This window comes from Drosophila miranda (assembly GCF_003369915.1).
Source record: "Drosophila miranda strain MSH22 chromosome Y unlocalized genomic scaffold, D.miranda_PacBio2.1 Contig_Y1_pilon, whole genome shotgun sequence".
In the NCBI taxonomy this organism is placed as follows: Eukaryota; Metazoa; Arthropoda; class Insecta; order Diptera; family Drosophilidae; genus Drosophila; species Drosophila miranda.
The window spans coordinates 41,287,216-41,312,812 of NW_022881603.1; the positions used below are offsets into that span (position 1 = coordinate 41,287,216).

At 42.0% G+C, this 25,597-nt stretch overlaps 1 protein-coding gene and 1 long non-coding RNA gene across 2 annotated transcripts; one reads left to right on the forward strand and one right to left on the reverse strand.

The window, feature by feature from the left end:
• The first annotated feature begins 911 nt into the window (after positions 1-911).
• On the forward strand, positions 912-2,095 carry LOC117190760. Its single transcript, XR_004473812.1, has 2 exons — positions 912-1,037; positions 1,091-2,095. It is a non-coding gene; the product is annotated as an uncharacterized LOC117190760 (long non-coding RNA).
• On the reverse strand, positions 2,031-2,811 carry LOC117190759. Its single transcript, XM_033395822.1, has 2 exons — positions 2,647-2,811; positions 2,031-2,590 (listed from the first exon to the last, which is right to left on the reverse strand). Exon 2 carries the CDS (start codon positions 2,452-2,454, stop codon positions 2,107-2,109), a length of 348 nt encoding a protein of 115 aa, XP_033251713.1. The 5' UTR covers positions 2,455-2,590; positions 2,647-2,811; the 3' UTR covers positions 2,031-2,106.
• Between the last annotated feature and the right edge of the window lie 22,786 nt (positions 2,812-25,597).

A 25,597-nucleotide genomic window follows, 5' to 3' on the forward strand; every position in this document is an offset into this window, starting at 1 on the left:
ATTACAGCCACCTAAAGTTTTCGGTAATTGATTAGAAAAACTCTTCTAATTTTCATGGCGCCCCCGGGTGGACTGTAAAGTGAATTATAGGCAACAACAATAAGTGACAGTGACACAAGAAATTGCAGTATACATATGCAAACATATTCGTTGCCCGCGTCGTGTGTGTGTGCAACGGCAGTCAATTTGTAAAATATCATCGCGTCGGTCGCGCCAACAATAATTTTTGTGCAAATTCTGCTACCGCCGAGGGATGCCCTGCGATAAAGACATGAAAGTAGCAGTTGGATTCAAAGATCCAAAAGAGGAATCAGAGGTATTTGTGCAGAAAATTGAAGGTTGAGCAAAAGACATTCAGATCTCTCTTTGAGGTGTCTTGTGCTGAAAACATTGCACATCGCCTTCAATTCTAGGCACAGACGTATGATATACATATGTATAGTAGAGCTTGATTGCATGCATTTTATTAGTAATTGCATAAATATAACTAAAAACACATAAATACATACATATCGACACATACAGACATATGTGAACCGCTATTTGGACGCAACAGTTATATGTACATACATACATACATCTTTCGTTTACTGCAATCACTGTCGCTCCCCCCTCCCCTTTATTTTGTTCTACCTTTCTTGGCGTTAGAACCTCACAAAGTTTGTTCGTTCGTTCACCCAAGCCACGGCGTATAGAGAATACCCACACATACATACAAGCAGCAGAACCGGTGCATTCAGGCAGGCTCCGTTTTTCATTTACTTTTGCGGATTACGTTTTCAGCCAAAACGTTTCGTTTTCGTTTTAAGGTGCTCCAGTTTTCACATATTTTTTTTATCGATATGTTTCTTTTTTCATCGTTTCTGGCAAACAAAAACAGCTGACCAGGCTGCTTTGTAAAAATCCAGCGTGATTAAAATGCCTTTTATTTTTTCAATTGCTTGTTTTGAAGCAAAACGATTGCAGAAATTACGTGATCTAAGAAGATCTAGACATCTTAGATGCAACATTTGTGTATTTAACATGTCTGACGAACTGTGAGTAACAGCATGCGTATTGAAAATTAAATTGCTAATGGTAAAGCTTTCAGATTTGTGAAGTCATTTCGGATCGACAAAAAAACTTTCAAAATGATTTTGGAGAAAGTTCAACCCCATTAAGGTGTTACCAGGAAGTTATCTCCCTCTACGCAATTGGCTTCAGTAATGTGATATCTCGCCACTGGCTGCTACCAGTGGGCAGTTGCCAAAGACCACCATATAAACATTGGACGCAGTACATTTGGAAAGATTCTTCACAAACTTATTCCGTTGATGGAAAGGCTGTTATGTATTGAGTTCATTTCGTTGTAGATGAATAATCATCAATTGCAACAATCATATGAATATTTCTATCGGAACTTTAAATTGCCTCGAATTGGTGCCTGTGTGGATGGAACTCATATCAGAATACTAAAGCCTGTACAAAACCACTCCGTGTTCTATAATAGGAAATGATTTTATAGCATGAATGCCATGGTGGTGTGTAACTACAACATGGAGATAATTGCTATTGATGCCACGCACCCTGGTTCCTGCCATGACTTCATCATTTGGAATCACTCCCCTGCTAGGGAATATTTATCCACGACCATTAATGGGTTTGTTTTGGCTGATTCGGGCTACGCTCTAGAGAGTTTTGTTCTGACTCCTTATAGGAGCGCGGAGATAGCCACCTATCAGCACAGATTCAACATAAAGCATACTGGAGCACGAAATATTATAGAACGCACCATTGGAGTCCTTAAAAGCCGTTTCCGTTGCTTGCAACGCACTTTAAATTACCCACCAATATTTTGTTGCCAAATTAAAAATGTATGCTGTGCCCTGCACAATATTAGTAGAAGACGTAATGTCTTAATCGAGGAGGATGTTCGATTTGACGACCCTTTAGACACTGAAAATGAATTCGACGACACTGAAAATAATGGATCATCTATACGCGATGAAATAGCTCAGGCCATTCCTTATTAAAATGCAAAATTTTTCATGTTTTCTTCTTTATGTCATTCGATATTCTTTATAACTAATAAAGCTAAGTTTCACAAAAAAACTAATAGGAAACTAATTATTTCGCAAATTTGTCCAAAATTTGGCTAAATTTGTCTACAAGCGCCTTTTGGACCTCGAGCTTCTCCTTCTCTAACGATTCCATTCGTTCGAAATGTTCCGAAATTTTCTTGGAAATTGCCGACATTTCATCCAGCTGAGCAGCGCAGAGATCGTTGAGGTCCATGGTCTGCGCTGGTCTAGTTGGACGGCGCTTCGGCATGGGCTCCTCCTTCTCTGAGGGTTCGTCCTTCTCTGAGGGTTCCTCCTCAATGGGGTCTTCCATCACGCACTTAACCCCAGTGTCGGCCTCCTTGGTCGTACGGGGGGGAAGTCCATACGCTGGCCCACCTACTCCTTCCACCATTTCGTAGAGGCCACATAGCTATCTCCTCCAATTCCCCAAGCGATTGCTGAGCGAAGGGCCCTCCACCTGTAGCTCGAGTTTCTGATTTGTTTTTCGCCATCTTCTTGCGGATGTTTGTTTTCCAATCTGCCCAAACCTGAAATTGTAGAATTGAATATAGAAGTGTGCTACCTTTTGTTGTGCAACACATACCTTTTTCCAACCCAATGCGTCCTTGATTGGCGGCCCAACAGCATTGAGAGCGCCGCAAAGCTCTGCCCACTTGGCATCGACAACAACTCGGTCGCCCTTCACAAATCCTTTTGCCAAGTCCGGGTTGTCTTTCATAAAACCCACCAGGATTTCATCTTGAAGAGATGATTTATGCTTTTCCCTGGATATAAAGAACAAAGCGGTAATTTTGAAATAAAAAATTAATTTGCTGCACTTACATTTTGAAGTCCGAATTAAATTGGGCGGGAAACAGCTGTGCTCACCCAGATGTTCTGTTAAGCGCATGGTGCAAGCACAGTCTGAGCTGTTACATGCACATTTGTGCTGTTATACGCAAAAATTTATTACTTGCCAACGTTCCGATAACCAAATCGGAATGCGTCAGCTGCTTACACCAAAACGAAATTTGTTGTTGCTGTGGCCAATTTTGTCCGAACCAAATTTGAGGTTGGGCTAAAATAAAATTATTTATAAAAAAAGCACAAGTTAAATTACCCTGATATAGGTATCAAGTTTATGTTAATTCATCAATATGTCATCTATTTTTTTCCTTTTGCAATTAGGGATCGTTTTGTTGTATAAAAAGCCGTTTACTTTTCATTTCGTCAACGAAAATGTTTTCGTTTTGAAAACGAAGAAATCTTGCGGAATGGGAAAAAGAGAGCCCCAATTTATGTGATTTCAAAAGTAAATCGGAAAACTTTTGTGAAAGTGAAAAACGGAGCCTGGCTGATTATTTCGTTTTCGCTTTCGCTTCTCCACTGCTGCTTGCGTTGTATTTGTTGGGAGAATTTTCGTTGCCGCTCTTGAGCTTAACGGTGCGCCAAGTGACGCGCTACCCTGTATCTAACGGGTATATTGTTTTCGGCTGTTACTTGCCAAGTGACGCGCTACCCTGTATCTAACGGGTATATTGTTTTCGGCTGTTACTTGCCAAGTGACGCGCTACCCTGTATCTAACGGGTATATTGTTTTTGGCCGTCACTTGCAACGACACTTTCCCTTGATACCTCGTGCCTTGACATTCAATTCAAATTCGTTCTCGTTCAAACATAAAAAAAAAAAAATAATAATAAATAAATAAATAGAAATAATAGTAGTTTGTAGTGTAAAATCTTCATACACAAACATTATGGCAGAAAAAAGTAAATCCACTCTTGAAGACTTAAAGATTAAGCTCAAAAGTCGAGTAAAAAGCATTCGCCGCTTAGAGGATCGATTAGATCAAGGGGCGATTCCTTTGCAATTACTGGAATTACAATGTAGATAAGATTGTTTGAATGCTTCAATTGAAAAGGCTAACCATTTGCAGGAGCAAATCGAGGACATAACAGGTGATGATGCATATGCAGCCGAGTTGGAAGAGCTGATAATTGTCACCAAAGGAAAGATAATGTCGCTTATCGCCGCCTTTGATGCAGCAAGCGAGACGAAGCCAGTGTCTTCTTCAGCCCCGACTCATGCTAGACTTCCGAAATTGGCATTACCCAAATTTAGTGGTAAACACTCGGAATTTAAAAATTTCATTAGCCTTTTTGAGAGACTAGTCCATAGCGACAACAGCATACCGGTGATCGAAAAATTTAATCATTTGATTTCGTGCCTCTCTGATGAAGCATTAGGAACAATAAAGGCGTTCCAAGTCACCGAGGCAAATTATGAAAAGGCCATGGCTGGCCTAAAACGAGTATTTGACAACGATTATTTGATTTTCACGAATAATATTTCCACATTGTTCAATCTGCCGAGAATGTCGCATCAATCTGCATCATCTCTAAGAACTCTAATCGATACTGTTTCGTCGATTTACGGATCATTACTGTCGATCGGAGATGATACAAAAATTTCGAATGCAATGCTCATTCATCTCGTTTTAAACAGAGTCGACTCAGTGACGAAACAAAAGTGGGATGAACAGCTTACTTATGAGAAGTTGCCGCTTTGGTCCGACTTTGAGAAAGTCTTGAATCGTCGATACCAGCATCTGTCTGCTGAAGAATCGACCAAGCCAAGGCAAGACAAAGTCATGCCAAGCAAGCAACATAATCGCAGTTCATTTGCTTGTTCTTCCACTTCCACCAACAGTAGAACTCAGCAAACTTGTAGCTATTGCAATTCAGAAGACCATGTAGTGTCAAATTGCTCTTCATTTTCGCGTCTCTCGGTGATGCAAAGGTTTGAGTTTGCTAAGTCGGCATCCCTATGCATTAATTGTCTGCGAAAAGGCCACGCTGTTGTAAAATGCAAAGCCAATAAATGTCGAGTGTGCAGCCGCTCACATCATACATTATTGCATCGATACACAGTGTCGGCTAATAGTCTCGCGTTGCCACCACCCCAAGAGAGTCCTTCTCCTCCATCAAATCAGAATCAACCTTCCACGTCACATGTTTTGCATGCGCCAGCGTTGGACAGGGTAATTCTGGCTACGTCGATCGTAAGCGTCCGAACTAAGAGCGGTGAACACATTCTGGCCAGAGCTCTGCTCGACTCTGGATCACAAACAAATTTTATTACCGAGGACCTCGCTAATCGCTTACAGATCCGTAGAGAGGAGTCCTGTATTAACTTGCTTGGAATTGGTGAATCTAATTCTCAAGTAAAGGATAAAATACACACAGTGGTGAAGTCGCGAATAAATGGTAGTGAGTTCTCCTTTGATTTTTGGATCCTGAAATCTATTTCAGGTTATCACCCTGACTAGTCAGTGAATGTGACTGACTGGCGAATCCCAGAGAACCTACCTCTGGCAGACCTTTATTTCTACAAGCCACAAAGAATAGATATGTTAATTGGAGCAGAATCGTTCTTTGAATTATTAGCTGTTGGTCAAATTAAACAAGGTCCTGACTTTCCAACTCTTCAGAAAACCCTTCTTGGTTGGGTTGTGTCGGGAAAATATGTTTCCAGGAGTTCTGCTCCTCAAATTACAAACAGTTTGAGTTGCAGTGAAGAGTTGCTAGTATCCATCGATAGGACCTTGAAAAAGTTTTGGTCACTGGAAGAAATGCCATCTACCAAGAAAATTGCCACACCTGAGCACAAGCTATGTGAAGAACACTATCGTAAGACGACTCAGGTACTATCATCAGGTCGGTTCGAAGTAAGGCTCCCGTTTAAATCAGATCCAAATTGTTTAGGCAACTCCTTTGAGGTTGCGAAACGGCGGTTTTTGTCGCTTGAAAGACGATTGCATCGTGACCCTGAGTTGAAGAAAATGTACTTGGAATTCATGGAAGAGTACCTCTCCTTAGGTCATATGTCTCCTACTGACAATACGATTCCTTCTACTCCACACTACGTAATCCCTCATCAGTGTGTTCTGAGGCCCCAAAGTACGTCTACCAAGCTCCGAGTCGTGTTCGATGCTTCGTCCAAGACGTCCTCACAGGTGGCCTTAAATGACATTCTGATGGTGGGAACTACCATTTAGGAGGAATTATACTCGAAACTGCTCCGTTTCCGACTGCACAGGTTTGCCCTGACTGCTGATGTTAAAAAGATGTATCGCCAAGTGATGGTGAACGAAGCGGATCGGCAGTTTCAGCTCATAGTGTGGAGAAGAGACCCTTCTGAATCCTTGAGATTATACAAGCTCAACACTGTAACCTATGGGACTGGACCAGCCCCATTCTTAGCTATCCGGTGTTTGAAAAGGTTGAGTGAGTCTGCGAAGCTCTCATTCCCTAGAGCTGCTAACGTTATTGGGTCCGACTTTTACGTCGATGACTTGTTGACTGGTGCTGCATGCGTAGAGGAGCTAAGTGCAATTAAGTCCGAGGTGTCTCAGGTTCTTCAGACCGCAGGGTTTGAGTTGACTAAGTGGTTTTCAAACTCACCCGAGATCACCGCATCTGAGAGCACAGCCAAACCCATAACAATCTCGGATTCAGAGTCGACAAAGGCGTTAGGAATCTCATGGTTACCTACTGACGATGCCTTTAAGTTCAAAATTGACAATTCAGTTATGGGTCTCCGAGCGACAAAACGGAACATACTATCGGTGACATCAAAGTTGTTTGACCCCCTTGGATTATTAAGTCCTATCGTTATAAAAGGCAAGATCCTATTGCAGGAGCTTTGGCTTAACAAACTAGATTGGGATGAGTCGATCCCGCTGCATTTGGAAACAGCGTGGAATAAGTTGAAAAATACACTATCTCAATTGGAAGACATATCCATATCTCGGTTTGTGTATTCCGATCCGATGTCACCGGTTCAAATACATGCCTTTGCTGACGCCTCCATGAGAGCGTATGGAGCGTGCGTCTATATACGTAGCAGAACTGCAGAAGGTTTAAAAATATCATTGTTGACTTCGAAATCCAAAGTAGCGCCGCTCAAGACCAAAACGCTACCAAGGCTTGAGTTATGTGCCGCTCACCTTCTCGCAGATCTCCGTCACAGAATCAAGCCCCTATTAAACGTGCCCATTGAACGAGTCGTTTATTGGTCGGATTCAGAGGTAACTCTCCATTGGATCCGGTCTCATCCATCGTCGTTGTCGACTTTCGTTTCAAATAGAGTGGCTGAGATTCAAGAGTGGTCAGATGATGCTACGTGGCGGCATGTACCCACGAAACAGAACCAGAAACAGCAGATATTGTCTCAAGAGGTTGTGACGTCGACGAAATCGTTCAGTCAATTTGGTTCGAAGGACCATCATTTCTGAAAGAGGAAGAAGAAAACTGGCCCAAGAACGCTCATTTCGAACACTCCGATGATCTTCAGCTGGAAAAGAGGAAGACTGCGGTCGGGTTGACCGCGGCTGTGCGAAGTTCGGAGCTGTTAGATGTCATCGAGGGATTCTCGTCACACCTCAAACTGCTTAGAGTGTTCGTGTATGTGTTCCGCTTTATAAGAAAATGTAAAGACCCAAGCCTAAATTTCGAAAAAACTATCTCACCGACCGAATACAATGAAGCCTTTTATAAAATTGTCGAAATCATCCAGCATCACGAGTATCAAGGAGAAATTGAAAAGGTTAGGAAAGGATCTACAATTGGTCCTAGTCTTCAGCGGTTGAACCCATTCATCCATGAAGACACAGGGACTTGGTGCAACTTTTCGTTGTTGCGAGTGGGGGGGCGACTAGCCAAAGCTCCTATATCATACGATGCCAAGTTTCCTCTGCTTTTGACGCGCTCGCAATTCGTGCGAAGCTATATTCGTCATCTGCACCATTCGAATTTTCATGTCGGCCCACGAGCACTTGTGAGCATCCTTCGACAGAGCGTGTGGATAGTGAACGCTCAGGAGGTCTGCCGTCAGACAGTTCGATCGTGTATGCGCTGTTTTAAATGCAAGCCTCGATTGCTGACGCAACTCATGGGGAATTTACCCGCAGATCGACTCCGTGCTCTCCGCCCATTTTCAATTTGCGGCGTTGATTTTTGTGGACCAGTGCACACGACATTGAAAATTCGCGGAAGGCCCCCATACAAGTCATACATTGCGCTTTTTGTTTGTTTTGCGTCCAAGGCGGTTCACCTAGAAATAGTTTCCGATCTAACCACTGATTGTTTTTTGTTGGCTTTTCAAAGGTTCGTCGGGCGCCGAGGATATCCCCAAGTCGTTCATTGCGACAACGGGACGAACTTCGTCGGAGCGAGCCGCCATCTCAGCGCTCTGCGGATCAGGCTCAAGGAGCAAGGAGACGCAATTCGCGACTTCGCGTCAAAGAACGGATGCGAATTTGCGTTCATACCGCCGCGAGCTCCTCACATGGGAGGCAGGTGTAAGAAACTGCCAAGAGCCTACTCTTACGGGCGGTAGGCAGCGCGCTCCTAACCGCCGAAGAGCTCGCCACAGTCCTCGTCGGCATCGAGGCCATAATGAACTCGAGGCCGCTGGGAGCCATCAGCCAAGATCCAAGCGACGGCGAGGCCCTAACACCCGGGCACCTGCTGACAGGCGGGTCGCTCATCGCCCCCCCAGCACTGCGGACTCCGGACCAGGAGAGTCTCAGTTGCTTGCGGCGATGGCGACTTGTCTCGTCAGTCAGGCAAGCGTTTTGGCAGCGATGGTCCCGCGAATATGTCCTGGGGCTGCAAATTCGGGGCAAATGGCACCAGCAGCAACCGAACCTCGAGGAAGGAGACCTCGTCATCGTGGCCGAGGACAATCTGCCGCCTCAGGAGTGGCTCGTGGGAGGGTCATCGCCACGCACGCAGGAGAGGACGGCATGGTCAGGGTCGTCGAAATAAGGACTAGCACTGGAGCGGTTTTTCGGCGGCCCATACACAAATTAGCGCCGCTCCCAATGTGTTGAAGCCGATACAGGCGTTCAACGGGGCCGGTGTTGCGTGACCTTCCATCCATGGCCACAATTATTAGTTATTGATCTGAATTATGAAGTCTAGTGTAAGTTAGGCTAGGGCAAAGCGGGAGCGCAATAAAAGCTCGCTCTATCGCTCTTGGCGAATTCGCCCCGCTTTGCCACCGTAGGTTAGCTAGAGTAAGAGATTTGAATTGTGAAGAAAATATGTAGTTGTTCGCCAACCTTGAATTAGATCGAGCGTACCAAGTTTTTCGCACCGCCAAATAAATAATTTAAATTACAGCCACCCAAAGTTTTCGGTAATTGATTAGAAAAACTCTTCTAATTTTTCAATATACGTAAAGGACAGTGCCTCTAAAATGAAATACGTGCCACACGTGTTAAATGCCTGGTTCTCGTTTCCTCTCAGCAACAATTGCACAATTTGTTCGCATGGAAATTTGCATGTTTCTGGGGCAAGGTGGGGCTTAAGAAGGCGAGGTACTTTGTTGTTATTTGTTCTTTTAAGACTGTCTTGCGGTCTACTCAGATGTGCTTACCGAAGCCAGACGACACACATGTACATTCACACGTATACCCTCCGCCAAAATTGGCTTCGATATTTTAGATACTGTGGGTGATCCATTTTTCGGATGAATTATATTTAAATACAGTGTGGGTGAATGAGTTAATCACATGCACCCCGACAAATGAGTCCGAAATTTTTAAATTTACACTTAGGTTTTCATACTCGTTTATACCAATAGATCACGAAGCACGAAGGGTGGAAATTATAAAAAAATCAATATTTAACAATGATTTAAAAGTATTTCTTACTTATATTATACATATTTCGTAGTTAAAAAAGGTATTATATCCAATTTAGTAAATTAATAAAATCATGAATTAAAAAAGTAAAAGTAAATAAATTTAATATTTAAAATATATCTCAGGTAAAGGACAGTGTATCAATCAGTTAACACTATCCCATCTAAATTAACATTTGAACTTAAGATACCATCGCTAAGACCTAACCGATATAACCAGACTTAACCGATGTTTAAAAGACCTAAACGATAAGGGGTTATCGATATGAGAGTCGGTTGTTGGAAGTAGAAGCAGAAAGTTGAACAAAAAGTCGGAAGAACAGACTCATTAATTGCACATCTTAAATCATACACTTTGTACTCTTTTTCGAATAACACTATTAATAAACGATACATTATTATTAATCTTACATTTGGGGGCTCGTCCGCGTCGAATACAGAGCTCGGAGTGTGTGAAAAAGAAAAACAGAAGAAAGCAGAAGCTGATGCAAGAAGAGGATTGTTGAAAAGTTGTTAAAGTTGTTGTTTGTAGCTACATAAAGTTGTAAAGTTGTTGTTGGTGGCTATAAACATTAAGTTGAACAATCCAAATTCTGTGAGCCTAACAGTAGACACGGAGTTTAATAAAAGATCGGTCGTTTAATTCGTTTGTACGTACGCAAGCACAAAAAACACGCACAGACACGTTGTGTGTGATACACAGAAAAGACAAGCACTCGTCGGGTACACAGATGAGAAAAATAGCAGCAGTCGGACATGTTGAAGACGCGGCTGTTATAAGCCATATTGTGAACGGTCTGGACATAAGAAACGAGTATAAGTATGCCATGTATCGCTGTAAGACCTTCAGGGCCTTGAAAGAAGAGTTCGATATCTATGATCGTTTGAACATATCGGAGAAGAAGGGCAATAACGAACAGCATAAAACGAGTTTCAAGCAGCAAAGTGGGCAAAGCGGTAAAAAAGAATATTGCTATAACTGTGGATCAGGAGAACACAAACGCAAAGACTGCAAAGCCGAAACGAAGTGTTTTAAGTGCAATCAGAATGGTCACATTTCGCGTAACTGTCCTTATGAAGCTGATAAAGTTGATAAAGTTCGCGTCATTTTGGATCGCAGTCGCATGAAAAAAATTCAAATAAACGGCATTGTAGTTGACTGTCTTGTGGATACAGGGTCAGATGTAACCATAATCAAAGAGAGTATGTTGAAGACCATGAAAAACGTTAAACTTTTGAAGTGCACAACTATGTTGCGCGGTCTGGGTCAGATATCAACAAAGCCTGTTGGATACTTTAATGCAGAAGTTACCGTGGATAAGTTGCAGACCACACAGAAGTTTTTAGTAGTCCCCAGTAGCCAGATTGATTTCGACGCACTTTTGGGGCATGATTTCATTAAAAAGTTCCGTTTCGTCGCTGATATGCAAGAATATACGTTTTTGAAGCATGACGCAGATCCTGTGCCAACAGATGAGCATGCTCTTATATATAATGTAACTGAAGAGTCATCCTTTGTAGCTCCGCCGCAATATCGAAAAGACGTTGAACAGATGATAAGAAACAGTTACCAAATGCCCACTGTAGTGTTCAGTCTTCGCCAGTGAGTTAGGGCCAGAGCCTATTTAGGCTCTAACTCCGACTTTGGCCAATAGATGGTTTTTTCCTGACCTCATGTTAATAGGAAGCTAGGTTCGAAGGCGCGCATTCTTGCTGTGCTCGGGTCCTGCTCGTCGGATTGGTCGGGGTTCTTTCTCCCCTAGCTACACATTTTTCCTGACACAAATCAATATAATGCGCTTCAAAAAAAATAAACAGGATCTCGACGTTAATATCAATAACCAAAAAAAAAAAACTCATTTCCACTCTGCGCCGATACGCATTTAGAAAACGCTTAGAAAAAGTGTAGTTCGTTTTCTGTCTGATGGAGGGAACAGCGGTGATGTATGTCCCTAGTCTTTACCCACCCAACCATGACAAACGCGTTTACATTCGGGCGTTGTCCCAATTCAAAGATCCAACATCTTCTAGTGCATTTTGAGGGGGGAAATATTCTTTCAAATCAGTATATATATATCTACTTTAACAAACTTACGCCTGCATTGGTGTATAGGCATTGTGGTTTCAGCCACTAGTGGTACTCACAGTAATTGGTTAAACTCATCGGTGTATCGTTGGGCCCAAGATGACTTTGACGGATTCATTTGTATACGCTGTGTAATTTAGAGGTTGGTCAGTATAAATGTATATATATATATAAAGAGAAACCATTATCCCAAACTCATATTGCTCAGTTTTCAAAATCTTCAGTTACCTTACAAATTTACTCATTGGAGGAAGCTATTTAGTTACTACATTAATCAACACAATGATACACGAGATATGAATATGTGGATCTAAACAGCTGGTTCTTAGAGCAGCAGCGTATAGATTTTTATGTGCTAATGATAAAGGCAAACGGGAACTTGCACTTGAAATTTAACTTGAGAAACACGGGAATCAAAATAAAACAAAAATCTGCTGACAGCAAGAGTGGTTCTGAGGCAATGTGGTTTAGGCTAGCCTAATTACTCAATCCTTTGTACATTTTCGTAGGTTGGTGACGATTATGTCCTCCGGCTTTTTGAGATCGGCAGGTTCAAACTGAAGTTCGGACATCCAGCAGTGGTGTATGGTGGTTGGTCTTTCACGAGCCGTAAATGATTTCCGGTATTGAGCTAGCCCAACGTCAACGGTTCAGCCTTCACTTTGCCGCCGTGGATGTGCACTGCACTAACTCCCACACGGTCAGCTTTGTTGTTTTAGTAGTTGATACCGTAGATTGGTTGGCCGGCTTGGCTGTACTCCTATCCCTAAATAAAACTGTGTCAGAACCTTATCTTTCCACGGTGGACTAACGTACCTTTGCTTCTTTCAAGAATTTCACTTTATTTGCACTTTTCCCTCGGGTAGTTCAGCTAACGCCACTCTTCGGGTTTATTAATCCAAATAAACAGTGGATGATTGGATAATAGCGAAAAATTGGAAGTTATGTAACTCCACGTGTCTTCACCATTCACTCTGCGATTGCTATCACGAAAATCTATATATACGTGTGCCGTAAGTGAAACTATGCAGGGGAATGATTTCACATGAAAAAAGTCTATTCGCCTGTACCTATTGCGTTCCTAAGCTGAGCTTTAAGCTTTAACATAACTGTGCAATCGGATGATCTTCTGGATCTCCTGCATTCCACCAATTTTTTCGAGCTATGCTAGCGAGGGCGGTATGAAAAGTATCTTTCTAGAAAGTGTACCTAACTTGTTCGACCTTTTCCTTTTTCTTTTGATTTTCGAATAGTTGGACACTACAACCACAGATAATGAAACAAGACCTGCTCGAAGGTACATTATCTGAAAAAAATGCTGTTATTTATTCTTCACCTGAATATCTTTGAGATGGAAAACTCCAATCTTTTTCCCTGCTGGGTTCACCAACTCATAATAATAGGGGCTTCTTTTTTTGAGAACCTTTGCAGAAATGAAAACCGGAGCTAACTTCGAACTAAACTTCTTACTCGCGTTGCTCTGGGTAAAGTTACGAGCAAAAACCTCGTCACCCGTTTTATATTTCTTCGCGTTAAGCTCATGTGATTTCTTTATGTTTTTCTTAGCGTCTTGTCTTGCCAGTTGTAACAGATCGGAGTGTTCTAATCGGACGTCGTTGCTTAGCAGATCCATGTTTCGCAATAGGGTATAATCTTCTCCGTTCAGAATCATGTTCTGACCAAAAACAAGGAAATAAGGTGAATAACCAGTACTTCGATGCACCGCTGCTCTAAGTGCACCATTGATAGCGTTCAAATTAGCGTCCCAATTGAAATGGTCACTTCCAATATAAGCGCGGATGGCTGCCAGAACCGATCTGTTTAATCGTTCACTAGCATTGGCCTGAGGAGAATATATAGCCGTACACCGATGTGTAATGCCAAAACTTGTAAGAAAAGCTTCGAAAAAACTAGATTTGAACTGCGAACCATTATCCGTTAGAACAACTTCCGGCACTCCAAAGGTGTAGAATATGGAGCTTTCCAGGTATATTTTTGGCGCCGTGAACTTCTTTAGAGGGCTAAGAAAATGGAATTTCGTGTTATGGTCTACTACTATAAACAACCCAATGTTTCCATTTTTAGTACGGGGGTACGGACCTAGTAGATCCATATACAAGCATTGAAAGGGGCGGTCTGATGTTAATGGTCGGCCCATCGGAGGTTTTAACATTTTGTTCGGACTCTTAGTAGATCGACAAATATGGCATTCTGAGATGTACTCTCGAATTTGGCTTACCATTCGGGGCCAGAAGAAATACCTTTTGAGTTTTTCTACCGTCTTAGCCATACCACAATGTGCAGAGCTTGGCGCATCATGTGCTTGTTGCAATACTTCGGGTATCATCGCGGAGGGTACACAAAGTTTCCAGGATTCCTCGTGTCCGTCATTATCTCTATTGAACTCGGTTCTTTTATAAACATATCCATCAATAACTTTTAAGTCAAGCAGTTTTGACTGATTCTCTTGTATTCGTTGAATCACTCTAAGATATTCCGGCGACTTAAATTGACTTGACTGTAAATCAATCATGGGACTACTGGCAACGAATTCTTCTATAGCAGGTTGGTTACTTCGAGACAGGGCGTCAGCAACAACGTTTTCTGACCCTCGCCTATGGGTAATAGAAAAATTGAATGTTTGTAATTTTATCGACCACCTCGCTAGTCTTCCAGAAAGATCTTTCTGCTTCATCAACCATTTTAAAGACGCATGATCCGTTACTACCACAAAATCTTGACCTTCTATATATGCACGAAATTTTTTTATACCCTTGATAGCGGCTAAGCATTCCAGTTCGCTAACGGTGTAGTTCCGTTGGGCTTTCGATAATTTTTCCGACATATACGCGATTGGGAGTTCCACACCCTCACGCTCTTGCGCCAGGACACAACCTATCCCGTAGGTACTTGCATCACACAGTAAGATAAATTGGCTTGTGAAGTCTGGGGTAATCAAAATCGGGGCTGATGTTAAACGCGATTTTAGAAGATTGAAAGCTTTTTCGGCATCATCATTCCAAATTATAGACTTTTTGTTCTTTAACAATTCCGTCAGTGGAAAGCTTATGGTGGCATAATTTTCGACAAATCGCCGATACCAACCAGACAATCCTAGGAACCGACGCAACTGTTTTATAGATGTAGGAACAGGAAACTCATTGACGGCCTTTATTTTCCCTGGATCAGTCAGAATTTGTCCTTCTCGAATGATGAATCCCAAATACTTTATTTCGCGCATACAAAACTTGGACTTCTCAATATTAATGGTCAGATTAGCCTTTTTTAGGCAAACCGAAATTTCCTCACGCGAATCTAAGCAAAGCCTGTTCTTTTCCCCTTTCCGCACCAACACGCAATTACTGCTCCATGGACTTGAAGACTCTTCAATTACGTCTAGGGCTAACATATGATCGACTTCGGCAAACATCAGTTTCTCTATTGCTGGTGACACTGGCCAATGTCTTTGCTTGATGGGTGTTGCGGATCCGACTTCTATTTTATGCGTTATCAAATTTGTTCTGCCTAACCCTTGTTTGGCAAATGATGGAAAAACTTCTACAACGGCCTTTAGGCGACTTTGTTGTTCATTTGACAAAAGATGCCACGTGGGGAGTTCTTGGTCATGAGTCTCTCCACCCACGTCTAGCTCGGAAAGCTGCGCGTTGCTGATGCTATCTGTTAATCCAAACTGATGCCAAAAGTCTATCCCGAGATAAATATCTTGTTTGAGACCTGGGATAATAAAAAGATCTAACCATGCTGTTTTCTTTCGATAAGTAATTTGAGTTTGTAATTTGCCAACAACCTTACTTGGCGTTCCATTAGCAGTTCGTATGTTGCCGGAGCACTTTTTGGTTTTTCCCAACGCTAGGAACTCCAGTGCTGCCTTGCCTCCGACACAACTCAGGGTTGCCCCAGAGTCTAGGAGCGCAGTGTACTTATTCCCTTCAATGCATACTTCTGTGTACAGTCTGTTATCAGTTTTACTAAAAATCGCGGCTACCAGTTTTTTTCTGTCAGAGCGAATCGATTTCCAATACTGTCTTAATCGTTTCGTCGACCTTCTTTGGGTCTGATGGATTTTGGAATTTATAGTCTCGCCAAACAATTTATCGCGAAGCTTATTGTAATTAGCTATCCTTACATGTAATGGAATAGTAGAGAAATGGGGTTTGGCTTCTTCTAACTTATTTTCTAAACTAGTTTTTGCCTTTGTTTCATTTGACAATTTTACGGGTATACTAGGAGTCTTCACAGTTTCGGGTGCGTCCAGGTTTTGTCGATCGACACACCCGCCGGTCGGTTTCCCGCTGGATTACATCTGGGACATTTCGGCTTGAACGTTTCCTTAGCGCCACAACCATAACAAGATATAGAGCGCTGCTCTAGACAATCATCAAATCGATGACCAGGTTTTTCACAGTTCCAACAGGTTAGGTTTGATGGCTTCCGTTGAATCGCGACTTCTGGATCTGGCGCATTCGATTCTACCTGAGTTTGTTTCTCGTACGCGTCAGTTAGCTCGTTAATATAGGAACGCAAAGTTCGTGGCTTACAAGCTTTTATGTCATTGTAGAATTGTTCATGTTTTCGCACTTCGACACGTAATTGTGACCTATTTGATATTCTTAAATGAAGTAGCTCATGGTGCAAACTTGGTTTGCCATTCCTAATCAGCAACTCGACTAATTGACTTTCGGACATGCCTTGTTGAAGTCTATCTGCTAAATCCTCTATTGCGCACTGATAATCATCAAAAACTTCATCTTCGCCTTGTCTGCGTTTCCTTATCTTTTCCCATATGTCAAGGTCAGTTTCAGCGTCATCAAATCGTTTGCGAAATTCAAAACAAAAGGTTTCCCAAGAAAAATTGGTATAGTTACGGTGGAATTTACAAAACCAATCACTGGCCTTATTAGCGAACAAGAGATACAGGTGATCACAAAGTACCTGATAATCATTACTTAAGTTCTGTTCAGTTAAAGAGCGTATTCGATATATAAAATCTTCCATCCTCATACCATTCTTCGATCCGTCAAACTTTATCCGCCAATTTTGAATTATGTTAGCTGCCTTTGCAGGTGCTAACTGTGCATTTGACCTACTTCTACTACTACTGTGACTTGAGATGTTTCCTGCTAACGAAGCACGTACGCCGGACTGCCTATTCCCAGTCTCCACATTTCCCACTGCTTGTGTGGCGATGTTTAGATTGAGTGTAGCCAGTTGTCTCTGAATTGTCTCTTCGATGTTTTTATTCAAAATATCAACCATGTCATCTATCATATTTTCTTGTTGAACGCTTAAGGCGTTCTGTATGTACCTTACTATGTCGTCTGGCGATTTTCCCGATAAATTTTCTTCCTGCTCTGACCGACTAGGATCTGTATGTCGCGATTTTGATCTAGTGGTCACGCCTCCTTTCGAACTGATGGGTCTACCACTGCCTCGGTTCTTATAAAGGCCTCCCATTCTTCTCAGAGTATGGGCTCCTGGGTCTGTAGCTGAAATATCTTTGATTCCTGTCTCTGCCTCTTCGGCTGCGTCACCAAGTTCCGCTGCAAGGGTATTGTTACCACAACGTAGTTGCGAAATAAGGCAGCATGCCGCACATATCGGACAAGCCGGTGTGGTCGTGATTGCTTCTATTATACAACATTTATGAAATCTATGATTACACGGAGTACTTGCAACTAATTCAGAGACCAAGATTACTTCATTACAAATAAAGCAAAACGGATCGCTTTGTTCGCGAATGCCATCGAGATTTTCATTACTATGAGTAACAGGCATTTTAGCCATTTATTTTTAATTCACTAACACAAAAAAACTTTCTCGAAACAAATTGCTTATCCCCTAATGTCCGTCTTTCCTTAGCTCATCAATATCTCAAAATACCAGAAAACAGACAAAAAAAACGAAAACTCTCCTCCAGCGCATTCCTCTATTTTAACTAAGTAACTATTATTGTTATTCATCTACAACCATCTAAAATTGCTGGACAATGTCCGAAATTCTCCAGAGCATCGTAAATCCAAAACTTTGAGATTGTTTCCTGTCAAGATTGTTTATTTTGCTCAGCATAGATCTATCAGGGTCGATCAATCCGGGATCCGAATTGCAATCGCTAAGTCCACCGATCGATTCCAGCCGAATACAAAACAACTGGTTGTGCAGCAAATGTGAAATATAGTAAATGGATGGATTTGTAGAGCTTAAATGGGACTTAAAGAAAACTTTTCGGGCCCCACGTTGGGCGCCATGTTTGTGTAGTGTTCAGTCTTCGCCAGTGAGTTAGGGCCAGAGCCTATTTAGGCTCTAACTCCGACTTTGTCCTGACCTCATGTTAATAGGAAGCTAGGTTCGAAGGCGCGCATTCTTGCTGTGCTCGGGTCCTGCTCGTCGGATTGGTCGGGGTTCTTTCTCCCCTAGCTACACAGTTTTCCTGACACAAATCAATATAATGCGCTTCAAAAAAAATAAACAGGATCTCGACGTTAATATCAATAACCAAAAAAAAAACTCATTTCCACTCTGCGACGATACGCATTTAGAAAACGCTTAGAAAAAGTGTAGTTCGTTTTCTGTCTGATGGAGGGAACAGCGGTGATGTATGTCCCTAGTCTTTACCCACCCAACCATGACAAACGCGTTTACATTCGGGCGTTGTCCCAATTCAAAGATCCAACATCTTCTAGTGCATTTTGAGGGGGAAATATTCTTTCAAATCAGTATATATATATCTACTTTAACAAACTTACGCCTGCATTGGTGTATAGGCATTGTGGTTTCAGCCACTAGTGGTACTCACAGTAATTGGTTAAACTCATCGGTGTATCGTTGGGCCCAAGATGACTTTGACGGATTCATTTGTATACGCTGTGTAATTTAGAGGTTGGTCAGTATAAATGTATATATATATATAAAGAGAAACCATTATCCCAAACTCATATTGCTCAGTTTTCAAAATCTTCAGTTACTTTACAAATTTCCTCATTGGAGGAAGCTATTTAGTTACTACATTAATCAACACAATGATACACGAGATATGAATATGTGGATCTAAACAGCTGGTTCTTAGAGCAGCAGCGTATAGATTTTTATGTGCTAATGATAAAGGCAAACGGGAACTTGCACTTGAAATTTAACTTGAGAAACACGGGAATCAATATAAAACAAAAATCTGCTGACAGCAAGAGTGGTTCTGCGGCAATGTGGTTTAGGCTAGCCTAATTACTCAATCCTTTGTACATTTTCGTAGGTTGGTGACGATTATGTCCTCCGGCTTTTTGAGATCGGCAGGTTCAAACTGAAGTTCGGACATCCAGCAGTGGTGTATGGTGGTTGGTCTTTCACGAGCCGTAAATGATTTCTGGTATTGAGCTAGCCCAACGTCAACGGTTCAGCCTTCACTTTGCCGCCGTGGATGTGCACTGCACTAACTCCAAAACGGTCAGCTTTGTTGTTTTAGTAGTTGATACCGTAGATTGGTTGGCCGGCTTGGCTGTATTAAGATTTTCCAGTACTCCTATCCCTAAATAAAACTGTGTCAGAACCTTATCTTTCCACGGTGGACTAACGTACCTTTGCTTCTTTCAAGAATTTCACTTTATTTGCACTTTTCCCTCGGGTAGTTCAGCTAACGCCACTCTTCGGGTTTATTAATCCAAATAAACAGTGGATGATTGGATAATAGCGAAAAATTGGAAGTTATGTAACTCCACGTGTCTTCACCATTCACTCTGCGATTGCTATCACGAAAATCTATATATACGTGTGCCGTAAGTGAAACTATGCAGGGGAATGATTTCACATGAATAAAGTCTATTCGCCTGTACCTATTGCATTCCCAAGTTGAGCTTTAAGCTTTAACATAACTGTGCAATCGGATGATCTTCTGGATCTCCTGCATTCCACCAATTTCTTCGAGCTATGCTAGCGAGGGCGGTATGAAAAGTATCTTTCTAGAAAGTGTACCTAACTTGTTCGACCTTTTCCATATTCTTTCGATTTTCGAATAGTTGGACACTACACCACAGAAGTTGCAAAGCAGTCTCCAATCCAACTGAAGATAGTTCCCGACGGAGTAATCAAGCCGTTTCATCACTCACCGAGTCGTTTATCAACAGACGAAGCCAGTGCCGTAAAGAAGCAAGTCGAAGAATGGATCGAGCAAGGAATCGTGCGCAAGTCGTTTTCAAATGTAGCGAGCAGAGTTGTCGTCGTGAAGAAAAAAGATGGTACACTTAGAGTTTGCGTAGACTACAGGAAGTTAAACAGCATGGTATTGCTGGACTGCTTCCGAGTCCCGGTCATGGAGGAAGTCTTGGAAAAGCTGCAGTCGGCTAAGTGGTTTACCATAATGGACCTTGAAAACGGATTTTTCCATGTGCCTATGGAAGAGCAAAGCAAGTCGTATACGGCCTTTGTTACAAAGGAGGGATTATTCGAGTTTAATAAAGCGCCTTTCGGATTCAAGAACTCGCCAGCTGCGTTCATTCGGTTCGTAAGCTATATTTTTCAAGAATTAATCAACTCTGACATTATGCAGCTTTATATGGACGACATAATTGTTACGCCGCGTCGCCCGAGGTATGCATGAGGAAGACGAAGTTGGTCCTGGAGACAGCTGCGAAGTTTGGCCTGAAGATCAAGTGGAAGAAATGTAGCTTCATGCAGCCACGCATTAGCTTTCTGGGCCATATCATTGAGGACGGGAGAATCTGGCCCGGCAAAGAAAAGACAGCAGCTGTCAGTCGGTTTGCTACGCCCAAAGACATTAAAGCAGTTCAAGCATTTCTGGGACTCACAGGCTTTTTCAGAAAGTTCATCCCTGGCTATGCACAAGTTTCCCGGCCGCTCACGAATCTACTCAGGAAGGAAGCAGTTTTCAACATTGGCGAAGAAGAGCAACAATCGCTACAAACCTTAAAGAATCTGCTTGTAATCGCACCTGTATTACATTTATACTCAGGAGAAGCGCCAACGGAACTCCACACGGATGCATCCAAAGAAGGTTTCGGAGCAGTTTTGTTGCAGCAGTTTGATGGCAATTTCCACCCGATTTACTATTGGAGTTAAAAGACTACACAAGCCGAGTCCAAACGTCACAGTTACTATTTGGAGGTCAAAGCTGCATACCTCGCACTCAAGAAGTTTCGTCACTACCTGTTGGGGATCAAATTTGATCTTGCCACTGACTGTGCGGCGTTTAAGCAGACAACAACGAAAGCAGATATACCCAGAGAAGTTTCCCAGTGGATTCTGTATATGGAGGACTTTACATTCAAAGCAGTACACCGCCCAGGGGACAGAATGAGACACGTGGACTGTCTCAGTCGTTTTCCGCAGACATGCATGTTCGTGACGATGGAGCTAACAGCTCGGATAAAGAAAGCACAGCAGGATGACGATTTCATCAAAGCCACAGTTGAGATCCTGAAGCAGCACCCATATCAAGACTACAAGCTTAAAGGAGGTCTTCTCTTCAAATCTGTAAATGGCAATGACGTATTGGTGGTTCCAAGGCTGATGGAAAGGGAAATCATTCAAGGATCGCATGAAGTTGGTCATTTCTCCACAGCGAAGACAATGCACTCAGTTCAGCAGCAATACTGGATTCCGCACCTTGAACGGAAAGTAAATAAGTTGATTACTTATTGTATCAGTTGTATAATTTTCAGCAAAAAGTTGGGCAAACAAGAAGGCTATCTTCATTGCATTGACAAGGGTGACACACCACTATACACGCTGCACGTTGATCATTTGGGACCAATGGATGCGACAGCCAAGCAATACAAGTACATTTTTGCTGTGGTAGATGCATTCTCCAAGTTTGTGTGGCTGTTCCCAACTAAGTCAACAGGTCACGAAGAAGTTGTGAAGAGGCTGAGCGATTGGTCATTTGTGTTTGGTTTTCCCAAGCGCATAGTCAGCGACAGAGGAGCAGCGTTTACATCCAACGCATTCAGCGAGTTTCTCAACGAGAACAAAGTCGAACATGTGTGTACAACGACAGGTGTGGCGAGAGGCAACGGTCAGATTGAGCGGGTGAACCGTTCAATTTTGGGTATCATCGCAAAGCTCTCAGCTCAGGAGTCAACGAAGTGGTACAAGCATGTGCCACAGGTCCAGATGGCGATTAATTCGCATGTGCATTCTACGCTGAAGTCGTCGCCATTCGAGGTCATGTTTGGGACAAAGATGCACAGACAAGCTGAAAGTCGACTATTGGAGGTGCTCAACGAGGAGTTGGTTACGCAGATTAACAACGAGCGCCAAGAACTGCGTGACCAAGCGAAACAAAACATTGAGAATGCGCAAGAATGATAAAAAACGACGACCTGAGCACGGCTATAGACTAGGAGACATGGTCGCGATCAAGAGGACGCAAGTTGGCCAGCGAGTATCTAGGCCCATATGAAGTCACCAAGGTAAAGCGGAACGGTCGCTACGACGTCAGAAAGGTTGCTCAAGTCGAGGGGCCAAATATCACAGCAACGACCAGTGACAATATGAAGCTATGGCGTTTTGTCTCAGAGAACGATGATATATTATCATCTGGGACAGATGAAGATGAGCAGGAGGGCCGAATGTAAAGGACAGTGTATCAAGCAGCTAACACTATCCCATCTAAATTAACATTTGAACTTAAGATACCATCGATAAGACCTAACCGATATAACCAGACTTAACCAATGTTTAAAAGACCTATCCGATAAGGGGTTATCGATATGGGAGTCGGTTGTTGGAAGTAGAAGCAGAAAGTTGAACAAAAAGTCGGAAGAACAGACTCATTAATTGCACATCTTAAATCATACACTTTGTACTCTTTTTCGAATAACACTATTAATAAACGATACATTATTATTAATCTTACATATATTTCATATTTAAAGTAAATATATTTCGTATTCTAATTAACATATTAAGCTAAAAAGTTAATGTTGTATTTATCTAATAGTATGTTGTATTTAAAAACGATCTCATAAATTTATGTAAAAAATTATTTTATATATGTACGTAGTTTATAGATGACATTAAATCGCGGTCGGCTGGTAAATGTAAGTTACCATTAGTTATTTTCATTCTCTTTCTACAACTCTTTTTGCTGTTCCTATTCTTTCCTGCTGTGCTCTCCCTCTCCCTCTGCCGTTTCTGCTTATCTGCTCTTCATCTGCTGTTCATCTCGTTCTACTGTTAGGGCTCGCGCACACTATAGCTAAAAGCGGAGCTGAAATCGGCGCTGAAATCAGAGCTGAAAGCTCAGCTGATCTGAGAGCTTTTTTCAGGCAGAATCAGCTTGCAGGTGCGTACATTGTCGGCTGATCTGATTGCTGAAAGCTGAAAGCCACTGCCTCCCTTTGTCTATCTCCTTAAGTGGCATCAATAAATATCATTATAATTATTATTATTATATTGTTAATGAATTATTACTTCACAGCACGTACAGTAGCCAGACGGAAGTTTGGTATTACTTTTATTTTACGAATTATTATTTCATTTTTCAATTATTATTTATTTTGTATAATAATAAACATTGTGATGTCTTTCGAGCGTTTACTGTACTTGGGGACATAGTATATTATATTTATTATTGACATATGAAAATGGTAAATAATAAAACTTTTTTTCCCAATTTATCGCCTTCCAGAAATTATAGAAATAAAACTATTATTCAAATATTTTTAATAATCCCGCTTATTCCCCAGCGCTGGGTTAGCCGTAATTTCGCTTAACAATGTTTTGCAGCCCATTTTCGATCACTTATGAACCAATACACTTGAACAAAATCAGCAATCAGCTTGCCGAAAAAACAAACATGCTTGATCGATCAAACTAAGCTGAGCTGATTTCAGCGAGGTTTTTCAGCTTTCAGCTCAGCTCAGTCTGCAATGTGCGCACTTGCACCGGTGCAGTGTGTTTGTTTTTTCAGAGCTTATAAATCAGCTATCAGCTCCGCTTCCAGCTCCGATTTCAGCTACAGTGTGCGCGAGCCCTTACAGCTGTTTATCTGCTGTTCCCCGTTACTAGCCACTGCTCCTGCAAAGGGCCGGCTTGGCCACTCCTTGTTACATTTACGTTTAAGTCGCAGTGAATTCTATTTAAATTCAGTTTGTTTGTATTCAAAAATCGAATAGCCTTTGTGTACAAACTGAATGGGAAACCCCAAACTACGAAGTAGCAGGATCGAATTCTACATCAGAAACTAATTTATTCCTATTGATTATAAGTTGAATCTTGCTTTTATTCAGAAGAGGTTACAGACGTAAGAATGGATGCCTAATACGGTTTAATTTAGTTTGGTTTCAAGTTTTAATTGTTATTTATGATATCTATCGAAACGAATTAATAAGAACTATCCTGAAAGCATTTGTGTGTGCTCTCTTTGCACTATTGATTCGCCATTGTGGAGTGTTAATTCTTATTTATGATTTCCCATTGACCCCACACCACTTCGGATTTCCTCCCGGTCCACTCGTCCCGCAGAAAATGCTCAAATTAGCCGTGGAATTATTGCTTTCAGGGCACGCAGCAGCCAAAAAATTACTTGGCTGCTCAAGCAGCTTCACTTCATTCCGAGCCGTCTGCGGGACGAGCCCAATTCTTATCAATAACATTGTTTTGGCGACCCTTGTTCTTCCCCTTGTTCGTGAAATACCAGAATATTGGCCGCTACACAAATTGGCTTAGGCAGCGCACTATTCACTTTTCATATCTGAAATTTTCCGCACGTCTCGCTGAGTTTTGTTTAAAATGTGTTTACAATTGACTAAGCCCAGTCCAAAGGCATGCCACGGCAAGGGGCACACGCACGCCCATTGTCAGCTGCCTGAGTCAAATTGGCTTGCCCCCGCCACCTTGTCAACCATCCAATATCCAATATCTGCAGCCATTCAGAGTTCCTCCACCTCTGTCTGTCAGCCAGCCATCCGTTCTAATGGAAACGGCATGGGATGGCTGGGGAGGGGAGGGGAGAGGCAGTTTGGAAGGCAGTTTGATTTTCATATTCCATTTCATTCGCAATTTAATTTTCCTTCAGACAATTGTTGCTCCTTTGATATGGAAATGCCAAGTTGTTGGTGTTCTCGACTCTATTGTTGTTACTGTTTTTGTTGTTGTTGCTGTTTGTTCTGTTTCTGTATTTTCAGCATTTTCTATTGCTGATGCGATAGCACAGCTATCTTTGTTCATTAGTACTATGGGTATTCTTTTGTTTCTTCATTCAATACTCGTAACTACTGTTTCTTCTGCCGTAACATACATGCAATACATGGTGTCGTTGCAATTCAAATTTATATGTTTGACTAAGTTACCATGGAACGGTCCACCGATACCAACAAATTAAGTAAGCATATTTCCATATATGTATTATTTTCTAAATTGATTGAAACTTAACTAATATAACCAATTGCCATACAATTGCATTAACTTAGATGTGAAATCCTCTAAAAATCAGAAATAGTTAATCTGTTCGGTATTTTGTTTGGTATTTTATAGTCATGTTTTTCTATATTATTATCTCGTGTAAGAGAGATATTATTCCACAATATGCCAATATGCTTAAAATTGAATTTAAAACCAGCGGGAACATTGTGAGATGCGGCTAGGGCCGCGGCTCTTCTGTATACTGTGTGTAACGTCCAGAAGGAATCGTTTCCGACCCCATAAAGTATATATATTCTTGATCAGCATCAATAGCCGAGTCGATTGAGCCATGTCTGTCTGTCCGTCTGTCCGTCCGTCCGTCTGTCC

Excerpts from the sequence above, each read along its gene's own strand:
- LOC117190759 (XM_033395822.1), bottom strand. The coding sequence starts at position 2,454 with ATGGTGGAAGGAGTAGGTGGGCCAGCGTATGGACTTCCCCCCCGTACG.